The sequence below is a fragment of the Salvia splendens genome, chromosome 13 (assembly GCF_004379255.2).
Source record: "Salvia splendens isolate huo1 chromosome 13, SspV2, whole genome shotgun sequence".
NCBI lineage: Eukaryota > Viridiplantae > Streptophyta > Magnoliopsida > Lamiales > Lamiaceae > Salvia > Salvia splendens.
The window spans coordinates 25,629,164-25,651,140 of NC_056044.1; the positions used below are offsets into that span (position 1 = coordinate 25,629,164).

At 37.2% G+C, this 21,977-nt stretch overlaps 1 protein-coding gene across 1 annotated transcript; it reads right to left on the bottom strand.

The window, feature by feature from the left end:
* Positions 1–7,751: 7,751 nt before the first annotated feature.
* LOC121762590 (ABC transporter G family member 39-like) lies at positions 7,752–15,766 on the bottom strand. The gene is made up of 20 exons (XM_042158521.1): positions 15,284–15,766; positions 15,045–15,165; positions 13,364–13,452; positions 13,161–13,245; positions 12,786–13,076; positions 12,594–12,684; positions 11,568–12,468; positions 11,316–11,476; positions 11,137–11,240; positions 10,870–11,035; positions 10,728–10,793; positions 10,458–10,600; positions 10,033–10,365; positions 9,652–9,942; positions 9,481–9,564; positions 9,251–9,384; positions 8,925–9,152; positions 8,631–8,802; positions 8,301–8,555; positions 7,752–8,216 (listed from the first exon to the last, which is right to left on the bottom strand). The coding sequence occupies exons 1-20, from the start codon at positions 15,625–15,627 to the stop codon at positions 7,947–7,949; spliced, it is 4,329 nt and encodes a 1,442-aa protein (XP_042014455.1). The 5' UTR covers positions 15,628–15,766; the 3' UTR covers positions 7,752–7,946.
* Between the last annotated feature and the right edge of the window lie 6,211 nt (positions 15,767–21,977).

Sequence of the window (21,977 nt, forward strand, 5' to 3'; positions counted from 1 at the left end):
CTGCGGCTGCGGAGCGTGGTAGGATTGATTGTGGGGCGGGAAGCCGTGAAGGGCTCGTTGCGAAGGTGGATTCCAACAGCAAGGCGGGCTCGACAGCGGCTGATTTTTCTCCCGGTGGTGGTATGGCAGCGGATATTGGTCATATGGCATGAACACCGATTGTTGGCGGTAGGCGGGAGGGTCCCAGCTCGTTGGACGTCGCGTTTGGAGCCGCGTGTGGGGCTGATGTTGTTGCCACAGCCAATCCTGCATCTCCGGTTGTTGCGGTTTCAGATAGTGATGGGGAAGTTGTGCAACGGTGTCCAGCATGGCCGTGTCGGGTGGATCCAGCTCCGGCCGATGTGGATGCCGCGGTGAAGAAGGACGACGATCACACTCGTCCATCCTCGCCTCAACCCTAGCCATGCGGGCTACTAGATGCTCCAACATAGTACGAATTGGATCCAATGGTGGTGAATCCTCCGCCGGCGAAAGCACCTGGTTTGAAATCGTGGGTAGGGAACACATGGGTTCCGTACGCCCGCTTGTTACCTGAAAGTCTGACATAAGTTCAATGAAAGCACCAATTTTTAAGAGTGCACTCCCTTAACAAGATTCCGGCAACGACGAGCGGTCGACGACGGAAGTAAAACGGTGGACGTCACGGGCTTGCCCCGAGATCAGCTCCAAAAACTAGGGTTTATGCGAAAATAATAAAGAAGACGGAAAGTAGGAGAATTATGATATTTTTCTTCATTGAATAAAAAGAGAACAATGAGTCCTATTTATAATACTAATTCTCTAATACCCTAACTTAGTGATCAAGAAAATAATCATAAGCATATATGGAAGATATGGAAAATAATTGATAGACAAATTAATAGAGATATGAAGATATCTCGTATCATTAACTCTCTTAATAATGGTGTAGATCACTCATCCTAAATACCACTAATACACACCATAATCATCATCGCATCAAAGAAAAAGTAAGATTAGCTCAAATTGCAAATATGGGATACAACAAGACCATCTTATTAAGAGGTTTTGGTAATCGTACATGCGTTCGATGTTTATTTCTCATATTATGATGGTGTAGTGATTTAATTGATCTTTTATGTAGTAGGAGTAGTGGTAGAAAATTTGGCATACCCATTCTTATAAATTGTAGATTAAAAACACCTATATTTTGAAACACTTTTTCTAGAAAAATTATCTAAAATGCCCGTGCGGAGATTGTTATCGTAGGAAAGTGAATCATGATTGACCAAGTTATCACTATTCTGTTTTATTTCAATTTTTCTTTAAATCAATATTGATTCTTTTTTTGTTTTTCCTTTATTAAATCATGGTTACTTCAGTATGTTTCTAAAAAAATGACTAATACTTCAATTTCTTTTCCTATTCAATTCACGACTATTTATGTGTTTGTTGCATAAATTAAGTTAATGTAGTAGAATATATACTCTATTTTATGACAGAGACTATTTTCTCTAGGTACATTATCGGATTTGCTCACGCTCATTGAGGTCGTTAATTGATAAAATAACAAAAAATAAAACAAAACAAGTAGCAGTTAATTGTTTTCTCACTCTGACCTAGGTATTTGATTAGTGGCTTCCTCATGATTAAGAAAATGTATATATGAAAATTTTAATTATAAATATTGATAATATGTCCAAAAAAGTAGGTATCGACGAAACAAGAAAGGGACTTAAAACAAATTTAGCAAGGATTACCAAAAAGTGTTCCCCAAATGACATCAACAAAACATATTTACGTTTCTCGCGAAAAATCTCACATTTCAAGTCATGGAGGCTGAAGCTGTTGTGACAAAATCTCACATTTTGTATTTTTTTTAAACGTATTTTAATTTGACAAGTACACTAATTTAAATTTGAAATTAACAGATAGTATAATATACGAACTTTCGTGCTAGCTACTATCATTTTTCAAACTTAAATATAAAATGATTAATTAAATTTAAATAGTTTATTAAATAATTTAATAAATTATTTATGAAATACATTAATTTTAGTATATAGTACTATATACGAAGTAAATAATTTTAAATATATTTTGTTTGGCACAATTATTGTTTAACAAAGATTCTGTTAAATGGTATAGACAACATATTTAGAAAAGAAAGCAATGGGAGAAGATTATTGTATTTTGATTGAATGATGAAATGGTACTCAACACCCATATATTTATAGGGATGTTGGTGACTTTTGAGATCCTACAATAAATGTATATTCATGGAACTACACTACTATTGGAACAATGCATGCACATCTTCAATGCTTCTTGGAACTCTATTCTTCTTTAATGCTTATTGATACTTCCCCTTTTCTCAACACTCCCCCTCAAATTGAGTGGTGGGATCTCCAAAACTCAATTTGGAAAGCACATCTTCAAAGCTCCTTGAGTTGACTGCTTTAGTTAGGATGTCGGCAAGTTGATCCTCAGAGCGAACAAAAGGGAGTTCGACAATCCCATTCTCAATGTTTTCTTTGATGAAGTGTCTGTCAACCTCCACATGCTTCGTTCGATCATGTTGTACTGGATTTTGTGAGATGCTTATAGCGGCTTTGTTATCACAATACAACTGGCACTTGCTTGGAGGGAGATTAATCTCTTTCATCAATCTCCTTAACCATAAAATCTCGGTCAACCCACTTTTAATCCCACGAAATTCTGCTTCGGCACTCGAAAGAGCCACCACCTTCTGCTTCTTACTTCTCCATGTTACCAAATTACCTCCAACAAAGGTAAAGTAGCCTGCTGTAGACTTCCTATCGTTTGGGTTCCCTGCCCAGTCAGCATCTGTATAACCATGAATCTCAAGATGCCCATTTTTAGCGAACAACACTCCATGCCCTGGAGTTCCCTTCAAATACCGACAAATCCTAAGTGCTGCCTCCATGTGATCTGTCTGCGGCTTATGCATGAACTGACTTACGACCCCAACTGCATAGGCAATATCTGGCCTAGTGTGCGAGAGATATATGAGTTTTCCGACTAGTCGCTGATATCGACTACGGTCAGCCAACTTGGCTCCTTCTCTGATTTGTAATCCGTGATTAACCGCCAGAGGAGTGTCTGCTGGTTTACATTCCAGTAGGCCAGTCTCTGCTAGGATGTCCAAGATATACTTCCTTTGTCGCAGAAAAATTCCTTTGGTTGACCTTAGCACTTCAATCCCAAGAAAGTACTTGAGATTCCCCAAGTCCTTCATCTCAAATTCCTGAAAAAGATTTTTCTTTAATTCCTCAATCTCTTCTAGGTCGTCACCTGTAATAATCATGTCATCAACATATATGATTAAACATGTGATCTTGTCACCCTGCTTCTTAAAAAATAGCGTATGGTCTGAATTGCTCTGTGTATATCCATAGCTAATCATTGCCCCAGCAAACTTCCCAAACCATACTCTTGGAGATTGCTTCAATCCATACAAGGTCTTCCTCAATCGGCACCCTTCACCTGCTTTAAAATCTGTTGCAAAACCTGGGGGTGCCTCCATGTAAACTTCTTCTTCCTTCTTCAACTCTCCATGTAGGAAGGCATTCGTCACATCAAACTGGTGTAATGGCCAGTCCCTATTAGCAGCAATGGATAACAACACCCGAATTGTGTTCATCTTAGCTACTGGAGAGAAGGTCTCAGAATAGTCAACTCCATATGTCTGAGTATAGCCTTTTGCGACAAGTCGTGCCTTGTACCTTTCTATCGAGCCATCAGGTCTTCTTTTGATAGTGAAGACCCATCGACAACCCACTGGTCGTTTCCCTTCTGGTAGAGCACATTTCTCCCATGTGTGGTTTCGAATCAGTGCATCAATCTCTTTCTTCATTGCTTCCCTCCAATGCTTGAATTTCATAGCTTCTTCCCATGTCTGTGGTATTTCTTCTTCCTCATATAGTGCATTCTCGAAAGCCCGAGCCATCTCTGATAAATGGCCTTTGGCTAGGTTCACAACAGAGTACCGCTTTTTCTTGTCAATCCTCTCTGGCGTATACCTTTTGGGTGGAACTCCTCTGTTTGACCTTGGTGGAAGTATGTACCTCCCAGTGTCAGGGTCAACTCCTTCGACCTCGACTTCCTCAATTTCCCTTTCTTCGGCCTCAATTGAATTTTCTTCTGCACTTACAGTGTTAGCCAAACAATTATCTGTATCCACAGGATTACTTACATTGGATAACCTTAACGGAGAAATATTTGAGGCGATGCCACTTTCTACGATGGACTCTACCACATCAGAGACTTGCTCAGCGGAATTGCTTACTGTTTTCTCTGATAGATCCGCATCAGGATTGCTTGGCGTTGGCAGTGGCATTGAGATCCAACTTAGCGGGTCCGTATCATTGTTATCCCTAACATTACTCTCCCCCTGACCGCTAAGATGGGTAAAGAAGTACTCAGTTTCAAGAAAGTTGCAGTTCATTGTAACAAACATCCGGTTGGACTTTGGATCGAAACACCTATACCCCTTTTGATTTACCCCATATCCTACAAAAACGCATTTGATAGCGCAAGGGGATAGTTTAGTTCTTTCATGTTTAGGAATGTGGACAAAAACGGAGCATCCGAAGACACGAGGTTCAAGAGTCAAGGGCGGAGGAATTTTTGTGAAGGTGGACAAGACTTGTAGAGGAGTTTTGTGTTTGAGAATACTTGTGGGCAATCGGTTTAAGAGATAGGCTGAGGTGGCAATGGCTTCTGGCCAGAAGTGTTTCGGGGCTTTTGACTCTATAAGCATAGAACGAGTCATTTCGAGGAGAGATCGATTTTTCCTTTCAGCCACACCGTTTTGTTCGGGAGTATGAGCACATGTGGTTTGGTGTATAAGACCTTTGTTTTGGAAGAGTTGTTTCATGGTAGAATTAACGAACTCCCCCCCATTATCTGACCGAAGGACCTGAATGGTTTTGTGAAACTGAGTTTGGATAAGGTTATAGAAATGGGTAAAGTGTGACAAAACTTCAGATTTTTGTTTCATGAAATATATCCAGGTCATGCGAGTGCAATCATCCACAAAAACTAAGAAATATCGAAAACCTTGCCCCCCAATAACTGGTGCGGGCCCCCAAACATCAGAGTGTACTAAGGCAAATGGGGTTTCAACACGAGTATTACTTAATGGGTAAGAGTTCCGATGACTTTTGGATAAAAGACAAGTTTCACAGTACATGTCATGCTTAGGAATAATACTAGGAAATAACAATTTTAAGTAACCGATAGATGGATGACCTAAGCGCCGATGCCAAAGCCAAGCTTTCCGGTCAGCTGATCCGTGAGTTAACATGGCAGTCCCTTTTGAGCTATCTCATCCACATAGTAAAGCCCATCACGTTCAGTGCCACGTCCAATTATCTCTCCGGTTCGGATATCCTGCAACAGACAAAATTGTGGCTGCATTAGTAACGTACAATTCAATTCCTTTGTGACATGACTAATGGATAATAACTTATGAGACATCGAAGGAATATATAGACAATTTGATAACTGCAAAGTTGGGGAAATGTTAACGGTTCCAGCCCCCTCAACCACCGTAAATTCCCCATTGGCAGTTTGGATATGAGATTTTAGAGGTTTCTGAAGGTTGGTAAGGTCAGAGGCATCATATGTTATGGTATCGTTTGCCCCACAGTAAAAAATCCATTTATCATTTTTCTCATGGCCATTAGATACTGCACACACAACTCCAAGCTTCTCGAGAGGCTGAAATCGATTTTGGCAAGTGGTTTGGGAAATTATGGAATTTTCAGGAGATTTGGGGGCTAATTGTGACTGAGAATTTTGGTGGGGTAAAACCTGCAATTTCCCAAAGATTTGGGGGCTTCCAATAAAAGAGCCCCCTAACCCTAATCTACCTGAATCAGGCGCCGCCTCTCCCCTCATCAATTCTTCACTCCAATCGTGAATTACACTCCCACTTCCGCTGGCAACGAAGTTTGCTGCCCCGGTTGTGTTCGCCGGCTGAGCAGCTTCATTTCTGGTCCTTCCTCCTGGCTGGACAGCACCGGCGGTTTGCACGACCCCCTGCACGGCGTTGCCTCCGTCGCCTCCAACTGCTGCGGCGGCGTGCCCGCCACGGTTCCAGGGTGTTTGCGGTTGCGGCGGCTTGCCGTGCTTCTCTTCCCACCAATCTGGATATCCAACTAGTTCAAAGCATGAATCTTTTGTGTGTCTTTTCCGTTTGCAGTAGGAACACACCAGTTTTGACTTGTCTTCTTCATCACTTCGCCGATTTCTATCATTGCCACTGCCGCGACCACCACTGTTGCTGCCGCGACCACCACCGTTGCTGCCGCGACCGCCACCCCGAGAGCCGCCGGTAGGGTTCTGCCACCCTCGGATGGCGAGGCCAGTTCCAATTCCATCCATGGCAGCTGCTCCGCCGGTGTTTGCCTGTTGTAACACTCGGAGTCGTGTCTCCTCCTGCTGAATCAGGTTGTACGCATAGTCGACGGAGGGAAGCGGGTCCATTTTCAGTATCTCCCTCTTAGTTGTTTCATATTTGCTATCAATTGCATAGAGAAACTGACATACTCTCTGATCTTGTATGAATTTGTTATGAATCTCCATATCCTCTGGACATTTCATTGGGTTCGTCTGTTTTTGGTCGATTGAAATCCAGATCTCTCCCAACCGGCTCCATATTTCTTCTAATGAACTGCTTCCTTGTCTCAGTGTGGTTGCTTTGAACTGAAGATCATACACCTGGATTTTATCTCTTCCGCTCCCATATGTGACGGCCAACGCATCCCATATATGCTTTGCCGTCGGATGTTGTGAAACTCGACTGACCAGTCGAGGCTCAATGTTTTGTACTAACCAAGTGATCACACAGTGATCGGCTTGTTCCCATTGTATGAAGGCTGGATCGGTTCGCGGTGGGGAATGAGGCACTCCGGTGACGTGAGATACCATTCCCCGACCGCTTATTGCCGTCTTCATCAATACGGACCAAAGGGCGTAATTTTCTCCATTCAACTTATTCCCACCAATGTGGAGGGGCTGCATGTCAATTCTGAATGGCATGGCAGCTGTTTCTGGTGGATTTGGTTGGTTCATCGCAAAACTATTGCGCATAAAGTTGGCAAATTGCCGAGCAAATTCATCTGCCATAGATGAATCTGAGGTTTCGGTTACTATATAGTTGTCATTTGACATTTTGGCTTATGGTTATAGGTACAGCGGAAAAAGGAAAAACAAAAAAACGGGAAGGGGCCGAGAAAGGTATCAAGGACGATGATGATACCTTATCTGAGTCCAAACCCGCTCTGATACCATGTTAAATGGTATAGACAACATATTTAGAAAAGAAAGCAATGGGAGAAGATTATTGTATTTTGATTGAATGATGAAATGGTACTCAACACCCATATATTTATAGGGATGTTGGTGACTTTTGAGATCCTACAATAAATGTATATTCATGGAACTACACTACTATTGGAACAATGCATGCACATCTTCAATGCTTCTTGGAACTCTATTCTTCTTTAATGCTTATTGATACTTCCCCTTTTCTCAACAGATTCCTCCTATGTTCACAAACTAAGTTTCTGCTGATTTAGCTTAACTGAATAATTATGCCATATGTAATGAAAAAACAATTTTCCCAAGATAAAATAGTCTCAAAATCGATTACTTTAATCTGTTTTCACTTTTTTGTGTGAAAAAATCGGTTTTCAAGTTTTTTCCGAAGCATAAAACAAATATATTCAAATTTAATATGAATTAATTTTCACACTATCAAAGAATTATATGGAGAAAATAATGAGCCTCAGATAGCTGTTATAGTGTTTTATTTTTGATGCATAATAAAAGCTCAAACAACCGAAACAACTAACACGAAAAACTCAACACACATTAACACTCCTAGCAGAGCCAAGACCAAGGCTAGCACCAAGTTCAACAAAGCAAAGCTATTAGTTGATGTGATGAAGGTATGACGTTCATCTCCTTTGGAAGTTTAGGCACTTGATGCCAAAGGCAAAGGTTAGGGCAAAGATTAGGACAAAAACCAGATGCATTACAGCAACAACAGGCAGAAAATCATGCTCAAATCCCAAATTTTGTTTAAGGTATGATTTCACCATCCTTAACCCAACTCCAGGCACCTCTATTCCAGTTTCCATCTCACCAAATTGTGAAGCCACCAGCCCGTAGATCGTCCACGCCACCGGAGACCCCCAGTAATACCACCTCCACCATATCGGAATTTGCTGCCACACAACCACAACTCACTCTGTCAAACACAACTCACATACATTAATTAATCTCTACAAAATTATGCCAAAGTCACTCACCACTCGTGGAAGGAGGAAACCGGAGAACAAATTCCAGAAGCTGAGGAAGAAAGATGTTGTAATGGAAGCGACTTGGAGGCCCGGTGTGAGAGCGATGAACATCATTCCGTAAAGAGTGAAGTAGATGAAGCACATGTACATGAAGTAGTAGAACCAAAAGAATCTGGCTACATTCCATTCGAATCCAATCATTGAATAGATTAGAAGGACGTATGCTGCGGTTTGTATTGCTACGTAGACCATCTCTATAGCCACCTGCAAAGATTCACAATGTGTATTGTTGTAAGGTGGAGATGATCACTAAGCTAACAATGTGGTATTCAAGTAGACCTGAGCAAATGCATAAGGCAGCGGTGAATACATTCCAGCTGCCTTTTCACGATAGAAAACTGTCTTCTCTATAGAAACGACGCCTTGCACAGAACTCATATTCGAGGCTCCCAGGAAGACAACAGCAGAGTATATAGCTCCCAAAAGATTTTGAATATCTTGTTGATTTTCGCTGTCAAAACACACAAGTGTAAAACATAAGTACTCAAAAATTATTAAGTCAGGACTAGTATATAACATGCTAGTATTTCTCTCTTAGAACAAGAATGCTAAAAATAAATACGAGCAACTTACATTTTCTGTCCCTTATTCCAGAAAATCAACCCAAATATTAGGCCAATCACAGTTGCCATCAAGAACCTGATGGCATTATATAGTGGATTCCTCCAGTATGACCAATACTGCTTCCAGAAGCAAGCTTTGCATTGCTCCAGAAACGACTTCGAGTATTTACTAGGAAAATAGAGGTCCTTAGAATCTGGTGGAGGAGTACTGAGCTCTTTAATAAGTTCTTGATTCCTCCTGAATACCAAAGAGCAAAATGACATTTGTAAATGGCTTCAGATACTGAAAACACGAAAGCTAATAGCAACAGAAGAGCAATCGTCGGTTCTACTCACTGGTAAAGTGCTGATTTAGTATAAATATCAGCAAAATCAACTCCAAGTTCAATCTCAGCTGCTGGAGTGCTGATATCCATCATCCAGGTTGCTGGATTGTAACCATCTTTAATCTTGGGAACCCCAGGAATAGCCTGACACGAGACGAAAATAGTAGTACTTATGATTAAATTACAAGGAAAAACAAGCTTCCAATGGAGAATGAGCATAAATTGTTGGAGACAGCTGACCTCAAAATATTCTATCAGCTTATGAGAATGCAGACCAAGAGGTCCAGCATATACGATCCGGCCTCCTCTCTTCATTAAGATTAACTGCAGTGATACAAAGATTTAGTCTGATCAATACAAGTAAAATATTCAGAGTAGATTAAAACTTATTAATATATGTATTGTTCATACTTCATCAAAAGATTCGAATATATCCATGCTTGGTTGGTGAATCGTGCAGACAACAGTTCTTCCTGTATCCACGGTGTTTCTCACTGTGCGCATTACAATAGCAGCTGCTCTTGCGTCGAGGCCAGAAGTAGGTTCGTCCATGAAGATGATGGAAGGGTTAGCAACTAACTCTACAGCAATTGTTAGTCTTTTCCTTTGTTCAGTTGAAAGACCGGAAACTCCAGGAAGCCCAACTAAGGAATCTCTTATGGGGTTAAGCTCAACCAATTCCAATACTTCTTCAACAAATTGCTGCAGTATGTAAGGAACAGATTGCCAAATGTTACTAAGGAATCATCAAGGAAATTAAGTACAAAAATAAAAATAACAATAATATACAACCTTTCCAGTGTCTTTGTTTACTTCTTGAGGAAGGCGTAGCCAGGCAGAGTACAACACAGATTCGTAAATGGTGACGTTAGGCGAATGAATGTCATTCTGTTCACAGTATCCACTGATACGTGCAAATGTATCCTGTTTCTTGGGGTAGCCTGAAATGCTGATATTTCCCTCGATGTATCCGCCTGTTTTTCTCCCTGCTAATACATCCATTAAGGTTGTCTTTCCAGCACCACTAGCCCCAACAAGTGCCGTCAGTACCCCAGGTCTAAAAGCTCCACTCACATCTCGTAGTAATTGGAGACGATCACCCTCAACACCTTGTGCTTTCATTTCCTGATAAATGAAACAAGTTAAAAGAATATTCAAAACGTAATGTAGTTTAGTTCATTACCAAAGTGCAAATTGGTAAAGATAAGCATACTTACAGGTGGCAAATCGACATAGTAATTTGTATGGTTGAACACAAGAGACAGAGGCTGAAAGGGTAGAAGCATTCCTTTGTTAGACGTTTGACCTTCAGTGCCAACGATTCCGTCTGAACTGCTTTTCTGGACAACCTTATCCCCTCCTGTAGTAAGTTAAGTAAGTTTTCTAAAACTACAACAAATAAACCGAATGTAAACTGGTTGTTTTCCTAGTTTACTGAAATGAGCAAAAAAAAAACTAAAATAATAACCTAAAGGAAGGGCTAGTACCTTTAGATGAATCCTTTTTGCTGTCATCATCGTCATCCAATGTCAAATTCTTTGAAACACTTGAAGCTATAAATTTGATCAGCCAGAAAATCAACATCTATTTCCAATTCAAAGAAAGTGGAATTTATGGAATATGACTTACAACTTAAGAAGGTCAGTGCAGCAATAAAGAAAAGGTTGTAGAGAACAGAAAATCCCAAGAGTGCACATACACAAATCCAGAACCAATAATCCTCGGTGAAAAAGCCCCTCGACTGAAGGAGGACTTTTCCAATAGTAGGTTCAGGGTATTTAGGATCTGTATTAGGCTGCAGCAAAGAAGAATGTGTATGAAGATTTATCAAGAATCAAAGAAGAAATGAACACGAAGTGCAAGCCAGTATTATTGGTAATCTAATGAACAACTTACACTGCTCCATCTTGTGGCAAGAAACTCATTTATGGATACAGCATTCTGTCCATAACTCATGGGAGAAATATAATAGGCCCATTTCAACCATGGCTCCAGATCATCTGCCATCAAGCAAGGATATGAATATAATGTCTAAAATACAGACATATTGCATTTTAGAGACATGCACGACTTACCTTTGGCGACTATAAAACCCCCAAGGACAAAGATCACGAGCAAAGAGAAGGTGCCTAATGTGTTTGCAACAACCTGGGTTCTTCCTAATGCAGCAATGAACCGGAACAGACCAAGTGCCATTTGCTTTATGCTGAACAACGTCAAAAATTGCCGGAGAAATCTAGAGCACAGGTAAAAAAAACTCAGTTCAGCACATTTTTTGATTAGTGGTCAGGTCAAGATTACAGTTAGTTGATTGAACAGGATTTTACCTTCCCGGAGAAGGAGCAAACCCGATTGTGTAGTATGTAAGAATCATCCATATACATGTTTCGACTATACTTAATGGGATTCTTAATATCCAAATAGGTAAGCAGAAAGCCCAAGCTGGATAGAATAAAAGATCCCTTTGTTTAAAGAAGACTGGCAGCCTTGAGACTGTCATTGAAAGCTCAGCCATCCCATTGAACATCATGGTCATGAGACTGAAGAAAAGTGCTCCAAAGAATTTTCCTCCATCCGTTAATTTTCCATGAGACATTGTTGTTCTCAGAAACAGCGTACAGGCTATAAAACCCAGTATTGTGAGCTGTGTAGACTTGAATATGTAAACAAAAGAGTTACGTTTCATTAGCAACCATTCCTTAGAGAAGCACGCACAAAACAGTTGCCAACTGGATATACCATACTTTTCTTTAACCAAAGCTGCTCCGTGGGTTTCAGAGTTTTCATAAGGAACACGGAGGTCTTCAGCGAGCTTTTGCCCTACTTCGAAGGAGTTGAAGGCTTGCGCAAATTCTGAAGCTGGGATATACCTATATGGCTGGTCTTTCTTGTACCAGTATTGTTCTTGGTCTTTCTTTGAGGTCACTTCTTGAAGAAAATCAGCAACTCCTTTTCGTGCAGGGCATTTGAATCCCATGTACTCGAAGAAGTCAGTAACACTTTCTCGTGGACCTTGATAGACAATGAAACCTTCTGATAACAGGATAACATCATCAAAGAGATTATAGGTCTCTGGGGCTGGTTGCAAGAGAGCAATAACCATGGTTAAACCAATTATGTGAGCAATTTGGCTCATGTGATTGACAATCTGAAAGGTGGTAGAGCTGTCTAATCCAGTCGATATTTCATCCATGAACAGAACTTTGGCTGGTCCAACCAACATTTCCCCTAAAGTATCAACAATAATAGTTCAATGCAAGTAAAATCTAAAGAGGTTCACTTCACCCACACTAACTAATGCAGAAACACACCATTTCTCATGTCAAGATCAAATATTTCAACATCCAACATACCAGTAGTGACACGTTTCTTTTGCCCTCCCGAAATTCCTCTTCTCATATCATCACCAACCATAGTGTCCGAGCATATATCTAAACCAAGTATCTATGAATGGAGATGATAAAACTAAGTCAGTTTCCTGTCAAATTTCACAATACTTGAAAAACAGTTCACTAAAAACAGCATAAATAGCAAAGATGAAAAACCTTAAGATAATAATCTGTGAAGAGGCTGGTCTTCTGACCAGAGACTGATATGCCTTTCATGAATGCATCAACCTCAGGGTCGGGATGGATCCCGGCCTCTTTCTCGCGCCTTGAGAGCTCTGCCAATGTCTCATATCTAGGGCCAACGCCCAAACAACGAGCCGAGAAATCAAGAGTCTCCCTCACTGTCATCTCCCCATGATGAAGATCATGTTGGCTGATATAGGCACAGGTCTTCTGAGGAACAAACTGACTGAACTCATGCCCACAATACGTGATCTTCCCTGTTTGCTGCACCCCCCAATTTCTTATCAAATATCACTATTTTTGGAGTGTATGAACGATACAATACATCAACAAAGGAATTATATATACCTTTAAATTGTGATCAAGCTTTCCACCAAGTGAAAGCAAGAAACTTGTTTTCCCTGCACCTGGAGGGCCCAAAAGCAGAGTGATTCTGGAAACAAATCAAACTAGTTTAAACAACTTAATAAATTTCCAATAACATAAGTAAAAAAGAAAAGTAGAAAGTAATACTATTAATTATTAATTGAGGGGGAAATTAGATCAGAAACCTGGATGGTCTGATAATTCCACTGACATCTTTGAGTATTTGAATCTTTCTCTTCTTGGCAGGGGAGAGCTTCACTAGTTCTAGAATACTCTGTTATCCATTAATGCCACAAAATACCAGAATTAAAATCGCCATGAGCCATTGATTTTTTTTTCTCTTTTTTATCAGAATTAAAATACCAGAATTATACAGTAGATGTTACTATCATAATGTGATTTTTTGCAACTCTACGACATAATAGTGTTGAATTCTATATCAATCAAAATTGAAGTAAAAAAGAAAGAGTCACTATATTTATCTAATTATTTCTATCACTTTATATTTTTCCATATTCCCCTTCTTCTAATTCAATTTACTAAATTAATTAAAATACGATAAATTTAAATATGCATATTTATTTAATAAATATTAATATAGTATTTCATTTAATTCTAAGATCATGCAACATGCATAAATTATAAATTAAATAGAAGATGTAATAAACAGCTTAAAATCTCTAATTATCATTATTTTGAATCTGTAATATTTAATAAAAAAATTCAAATTACTACTATATCATATATTTAAAGATATGTGCTAGTACATGAAAAAAAAAACTATTTTCTGTGTAACTAGTCAGTACCAAAACGCATCTGACAACTTTGTTTATTCTTGACGAATAAATGGTCAACCCATCATTACACAATGACCACAAAAATAAATAAACAAATGGCACAAAAGATGCATATAATTCATATGATTGACTTTTTTTCATATCTTCAATCTCTTACCTATGTTTACAATAAGTTAGTGTGATTAATTAGTAGTATTGGTTATATCTGATTAATATTTTTCAAAATTTAATTAATAATTGATTTCTTAGTGTTAATAATACTTTTAAACAATACATGCAATCCCTAAAAAATTACTATTAAAATAGTAAATTTGACCATAGACAAATATTTAAGTGATCCGTGTACCCTAAATATGAATATTATTAACCTGGTTAGTAATAATTTTACTATTAGCTAAATAAAGTAATGAGGGTAGGGTTAGACTCTTGTAGACGGCACTAGTTAACATTTGTTGCGTAGTGTCGTACTCCCTCCGTCCCGCACTACTCGCACGTATTTCCTTTTTGGGCGTCCCAAGTTACTTGCACTCTTTCCATTTTTAGTAAAAAGTTTTACCTATAGCCGTCATTTTTGACTTTCCTATACACTCATTCCTTAATCTCCGTGCCGAAAAGGAAATGAGCGAGTAGCTCGGGACGGAGGGAGTAGTATTTAGAAGTCAAATTCTCCTAGGCAATCAATTTCAATTGTCTTCAACAAGATTTTCTGTTGTGCTTCCATCACATTTATTATGTGGCATACCATCCAAAATCAATGGTTTCCATTTAACACTTTATATAGTAGAATCACCCACAAAATAGGCATCTTATTCCGTTATTTCCGAAAATCAGGCATAATAACTTAAAAAGGTATAAATAAAACAAAAAGGTCACCTCCACAAGTCAAGATCAATTTAGCAAGTGAAGATTCGGACTCATATATATTATAAAATCATACTCCATATTATTACTAGATATGAGTTATGATTTCACAATATTTAACGTTAGTAGCGTCTAACAAAATACGATTAGGTAATGGTCTGAAAATAAATAAATAAATAAAGATTAATTAGAGTAGAGGAGAAGTGACCTCAATTGTATTCAAGGTTGCATTAATCAAAGTAGGCAATGCTCTGCTTCCGACATGCACTTCTCCCTCCACCGACAAATGCTCATACCTTATTTCCACTTTCGGCACTTCAAGCCCCACCCTAATAATTTATATGACTAGTATGGTAAGTAAGGTCTCAATTTTGAGTCGGCGATCTTAAATTTCTGTTTATTTATCAATAAAAAAAAAGAAGTAAGGGAGCAGTATATAACAGGTACCTACGGACCCGGTTTCTGAGAGCGCTGAGGAGCCTCTCGTTGTCTCTCTCAACGTTATCCAGAATCCGGTTCATGAAATAGCGCTTCTCGTCGCCCTTGAGCTTCTTGAAGTCGATCTCCTCGGCCTTCACGGTCCCGTCTTCTAGAACCTTCTTGAGAAAGCCCTTGCTTATCCTATCATAGGTGGGCAGCCTCTCGAGCGCCGCCCACCGCAGCTCCTCCTCCTCCTCATCCTCCCTCTCCCTCGCGCTGTGGAACACGTCCGGCTCCTGCTGCCACACCCTCTTCAAACTCCGGCTGCTCACCGATCGCGCCAAATCATCGCCCGCCAAAGCCAAAGCCATCTCCACTTAATTTACTCCAACTTCCTCTTTTTAAATGAAAATGCAGACTGAAAAGTTAAACAAGAGGCTCAAGTTCAGGAAACAGTTATTCACTTTGATTTAGTTAGCTTAGATATTTTGGTTCTCAAAATGAAAGCATTTATTACAGTTGGAGTAATCATATTTGGTGCAAAACAGCTACTCTTAAATACTACGAATGGGTAGATAAAATTGACTGCTCTACTTTCACCACTCAACTCGAATAATCTACCTTGGAAGGAAGAGAATATTGTGACTCAACTAAATAATCAATCCTATAATTAGAGTCTGATCAATGAAAAGAAGTCAATCTCAAATTGATCTAGATTAGTAAAATATCGTGTTACAAGTAAATTATTTACTTCCATTGTAAGAGATAATATAATTCGAGCTAAATATAGTAGAGTAGAATAAATCGATCCAATATAATCCCGATTTATATGTTTATTTTATTTATATTTTAACAGCTTGGTTATAACTTATAAGTATGTGTGTGTTGCTACTTTAAAGGAAAAGTTTACGGGCGTTAGCGATGCGCTCGCCGATCGGCTGGCCACCATTGCAGGCTCCAGATCGGCGAGCGATCGGCCAACCGATTTTTTATTATTTTTTATTTAGTTTTGGCGGGTTTAAATATTGTAATTTGGTCCTTCAATTATCGGAAATTACATTTCCGGATGAAGATTTCTGTATCGGCAAGCGATCGGCCAGCTCGACCCCAGCCAGGGGCTCTGCCCCTTGACCCCGCTCTCGGGGGCGCTGCCCCCGAACACCTGTCCAATCATAACGAATTCAAACAAGTGTACACTCCGCACTTCCAACTTATTTGATGTCTCATTATGATCATATTGATCAATCAAGTTAATCCAATTACACTAAAATATCCAACACCGGATAGCGCGCGACAACGGCGACGACGGCGAGGAGTGAGGCGGAGGCGGGGGGCTCGTGTGTGGAAGAGGAGTTTTTTTTAGATTTATGTATTTTTTTTAATTAATGTATTTTTTTTAATTAATGTACTTTTTAAAATTTTAATATTATTATTGAGTTTTCCTGTATCTGTGTCGTACATTTAATTCCGTATTTTGTGTGATTGTTAATTATTTGTTTTTATAATTTTATTTATTGTGGCTGAGTTATGGCTGAGCTATTGCTTGTCCAGTTGCTTGTCCTGATGATGTGGCAGGAGGAGTTTTTAAAACTGTTGATGTGGTAAGAGGAGTTTGTGGCTAGACTATGACTGAGTTATTATTTGTCCAAAATCATGGTGGATTTTGTTAGTGGTGTAGAGATGACAAAACGTAAACGTCATAAGTTTTTCTTAAAAAAGTCGCTAGTGCATTGCAATGATTGGTCAGACAAGATATTTCTTATCTGAATCATGATTCGGATTATTCGAAATAGCAAATTGAAAATAAAATGAAATCAAATTAACAATAAACAATTGACCATACCATTACCACCTCTAAAATAGAGTGAACAAATTAGCAACTCGTTCTGGTTATTTGTGTTGTAAGATGCCAGATGTTAATTACTGCAAAGTTGAAAATAATAGTGCTATGATAGATACATACAGGAGTTTGAATCCATATTTAATGATAATGGATGACATAGAGTAGTTTGAATTATTAAATCCATATTTTCTTCTAGCTGTGGACTATTCCCTGAGCGCGCCGCCGGTCATGCGGGCCAAAGGAGATTTCATCTGCGTAATTGTTTGGTGCAATGTTAATAGAGACATTTCATTTTTTTTTTTCATCCATTTAAAAACATTAATAATAATAAATAATTAAAGTGAAAAAAATAAAATAAGAGAAAGAATAGTGTTAAAAATGAAACGCCTCTATTAACGTGGAATGGAAGGAATACTTCTTTTGTAATATAAAAATAAATTATTTTTATCAAATGAATTTATCTCATAAAATAGATAATTCTATTTTTTTTAACTTTTTTTTAATAAAATTTGTCTCGTTCTCCATTAATAATATTACAATCACTTTTATTTATAATCTCTTCCTGACTTTATTAATTGTATAAAACTCATGCCGTCTCAAAATAGGCTCTAGTTTGATGTGACCGAAAGAGTAATATTTATTAAACTTAATCATATACTGGACTCCATAATTTATTTAACTAGTGGAAGCGATCATTCAATATAATTAGACAAACGTATTCAAGTTTTTCTCTTTGTTTGTTATTAGCACAAATTTGACTTGTTTCTCTGAACAGCGCTTTCAACATCTTTTCTTTATTTCAAAATGATTATGCCTTTAAATCCACGATATATTTACTTATTAGAGCACCCGCAGCCGTTAGACTTTAAATTCATAAATCATAAATCATAATTCATAATTCATAATTCATAATTCATAATTCATAATTCACAATTTATTTACTTGTTGAGCACCCGCAGCCGTTAGACTATACAGTCATAATTCATTCATACTTTAGTCATTATTAAAATTTCAAATGTTAAATCATCGAACTTTATTTAATTTTAATTTGGTTGTTACACTAAAGCAATCTATGGCAAACTCAATGATTGTTTTTAGTAATATTGATTTATAGACATTTTGCATTATGAAACAACTGGCTCAATGATTTTAGATAATATGAAACAACTGGCTCAATGATTTTAGATAATTTTATAGTATCAAAAGACAAGAATAAATCAATTGACCATTTAATTAAGGATGCATGAGAGTGATGCAATTCGACCACACCTTGAATTTCAACGAACTTTATTTTAATTGCAATTTCTTCAATGTGAATATTTTCATACGAACCACATCTTAACCTTTTTAATTTGATTATTAATTTTATTATTTTATGATTAATATATTTGTAAAATCGATATCAAAGGCTACAAATAAAAAATTACTACCTCCGTCCCCCAAAATTCGTCCCGGTTTGACCGGGCACGGGTTTTAAGGAATGTAATGGAAAGTGGATTGAAAAAGTTAGTGGAATGTGGGCTTGACTTTTATATATTAGTTTTATAATAAAATGTGAGTAGGAATGAGTTAGTGGAATGTGGGGTCCACTACCAAAAATGGTAAAAGTGAAATGGGACAAATTTTGGGGGACGGACGAAAAAGGAAAGTTGGGACAAATTTTCAGGGACGGAGGGAGTACTTGATTAGAATGTGAAAGTAAATTAAGTTAAACACCAAAAATTATACTCCTTATGTCCCATAGAAGTAGGCTAATTTGGTACGACATGAATTTTAATGCGTAATTGATAAAGTAAGAAATAAGGAGAAAAAGTAGTTGAAATAATATAGTGGATGATGAAGCTCATAACTGATAACGTAAAAGAGAATGATAAAATATTACCATAAATAAATATGGACTATATCTATGAGATGGATTCTATGGGATCGAGAAAGTATTAAATAGTTAATGTATTAAAAATTGCATGATTTAATATCATAATATTACTTAATGAAATAAACTTAAGTTGCTGTATGTCTAAATTTCTTCATTTAGATCTTGTTGGAGTTACTCATACATTCCTTCCCTTTTGATGGAAGTCTGAATTTGCATATAATCTCATAAGCGAGGTGGCGCACCCTAGTTGATCTGTCATGCGTGTCCCTTGAGGTAGATCCTACATTCCTACGACCTTTTTGCTCCAACTAATTGTGTTTTATCTTCTGTTTTTGATTATCACGTTATGCAATTCGAACAAACATACATTGTGTTGGCAATTCATGATTGATACTCCTCCGTCCCGCTTTAGTAGTCCCGGTTGAGTTGTGCACATGTTTTAAGAAAGTATTTGAGTGTGTAATAAATAAATATTGTAGTGGATGTTGGGACCCATTTTTAATTTGAGTATGTAATAAATAAATGTTGTAGTGGATGTTGAGACCCACTTTTAACATTTTTTTACTTACTTTATATGCATTTTTTATTAGTTTATCCCAACCGGGATTCCTAAGCGGGACGTCTGAAATTAATCAACCGGGACTCCTAAAGCGGGACGGAGGGAGTACTATATACATTTTGGACCTTTCACTATTGCCAATGTTTTTGGAGCACGCCAAAAACCCTCTCATCAAATTGGTTTGGCACCCCACCATCGGACCCCCGGTGGAAGCATTCACCGCGTTCTGACCTTATATATATTAAAAATAAGAGTGTTAGTTTTATTTTATTTTTTTCAATTATTTATTTTTATCAAAATTAACATTGGAGTATTGAATTAGTTTCTAAATAAGATGTAAAAATAGACAATAGTTGAATCTATGAGTAATTCACTGTCAGTTCATCGAATTCTAGTTAGCTCTAACTAAGTTGCTGGCTAGCTAAATGAGTTCGGGATAATCGCATCCACATTAGCTGTTGGCTAAACAAATGCGGGTTAATCACATTAAAATTTTATCATATTAAGGACTTGTTTGATAAGATAGTAATATCAAGATAGATAATTATATTTAGACGTTTTTAATTGTTTGATATTATATTTAAGCTTAACTCAAAGCCTAACATAAGACAAGCGCCCGTCTCATCTTGCCAAAATTATACTTTAAACATGTTTATATAACCCATCAATTTGTCAAATTAAGCCACTGTTATTTACTATACAAATTTAGATAATTTCTTTTTTATTAAACAACAACGAAAAAAATCTTATATCTGCATATCTTAACATAAAGCCCGTATTTCTTACTTGTTTTACATATCTTCTCATAACTCACATTTCTTATCAAGAAATTGTTTTACATATCTTCTCATAACTCACATTTCTTATCAAGAAATCATATTATAAAAACCAGTGTTTTGAAAACCGGACCGATTAGGCCGCGAACCGGTGCTCAGTCCGGTCCGGTTCACCATATAAAACAGTCGGCACGTTGAGCCGTTTTGCACCGAATGAGCCGGCCGGTCAGACCGTGAACCGCTTGCCGGTTGGGCCGGTTTTTCATTTGTAAAGCTTTTTTCCAAAAATTGATCCCGATGGGAGTCGAACCCTTTACCTCAAAGGAGAGCCCAACTCCTTTGCAACTGTACCACTTTAATTGGTTTTAGGTATCAACAACCTTAATTTGTCTTAAGAGTAAAATGTCGTTTATTTAATATTTAATACTTTTTAAGTAATTAATTAGTAATATTATTAATTATTTTTTTAAACCAACTAATTTATTCTAATATTCTATGTATAAGTTATTTACTAAATTTTAATACTAATATTTTATCATTCACTAAATCTTAATATTAAAGTATGTATATATATAATTATATATGTTTTAATATTTTAAGTATATATTAATAATTTATTAAAATTTCATTATATTTATTATCAACTAGTTTAATAACATTATGTAATTCACTAGATTTTAATGTTATAAATATAGATTTTGATGAAAATTCAACCATATCTTTATTATAAATTTGTATATATTTATTTATATATTTAATTATATATGTTACAGTAAAACGGTCTGACTAGTGGTTGAATCGGTCTGACCAGTGGTTGAATCGGTCCGACCAGTTAAATCGTGAACCAGTAGTTTCACCGGTTCTCTTGCCGGTCCGATTTTTAAAACATTGATAAAAACTCAAAGAAAACCGCTTTTCTTCATTACAAATAATTATACCTATGAATCCATATTTCCATTATTACTACGCATTAACTTATACAAGTATTGGTCAGTCAACAATTAAGCAATGTTTCCAAAATTCAAGAATATTTTAATTATGTCAGCCGTACGTAATATGTTTAGATATTATGATAACAAACAGTCAACAATTAAGCAATGTTTCCAAAATTCAAGAATATTTTAATTATGTCAGCCGTACGTAATATGTTTAGATATTATGATAACAAACGTTACACCTACTACTATGAATTTCATAAAGGTTTGAGCTATCCCTAAAAAGTAACAAGTGCGGACCCTTGATTTACTAATAAACTCGTAGGAAATTCTCACAACATAAAAAAGAATTTACATAATAAAAATCCACAATAAGTACTTTCTATGATTTTGTATCTTCTATTCAATAATATCAAAGGTGCCTCCGTCCCATTCAAAATGATCACATTTTTTTGGCACAGAGTTTTAGGTGGAATAGTTATTTGTGATAAAATAGAGTGGAAAAAGTGATTGAATATTTTAATGAGAAGAGGGGAGAGGAATTTAATTCCAAATATAGAAAGTGAACATCTTGAATGTGACAAACTAAAAATGAAAAGTTGACATCTTGAATGAGACCGAGGGAGTAATTTTTACTATAGTATAGGTGATTGACCCGAAATTAATTCTTTTTGTAAATATATATATGATAAAAATAAATTAACTTTCGGCACAGCTTGTTTAATATTGCTT

Coding starts and splice junctions, on each gene's coding strand:
- LOC121762590 (XM_042158521.1), bottom strand. CDS start 15,627: ATGGCTTTGGCTTTGGCGGGCGATGATTTGGCGCGATCGGTGAGCAGC. Junction 13,077..13,160: donor AGCTTGATCACAATTTAAAG/GTATATATAATT, acceptor TGGGGGGTGCAG/CAAACAGGGAAGATCACGTA. Junction 8,556..8,630: donor TGCCTTATGCATTTGCTCAG/GTCTACTTGAAT, acceptor GAATCTTTGCAG/GTGGCTATAGAGATGGTCTA.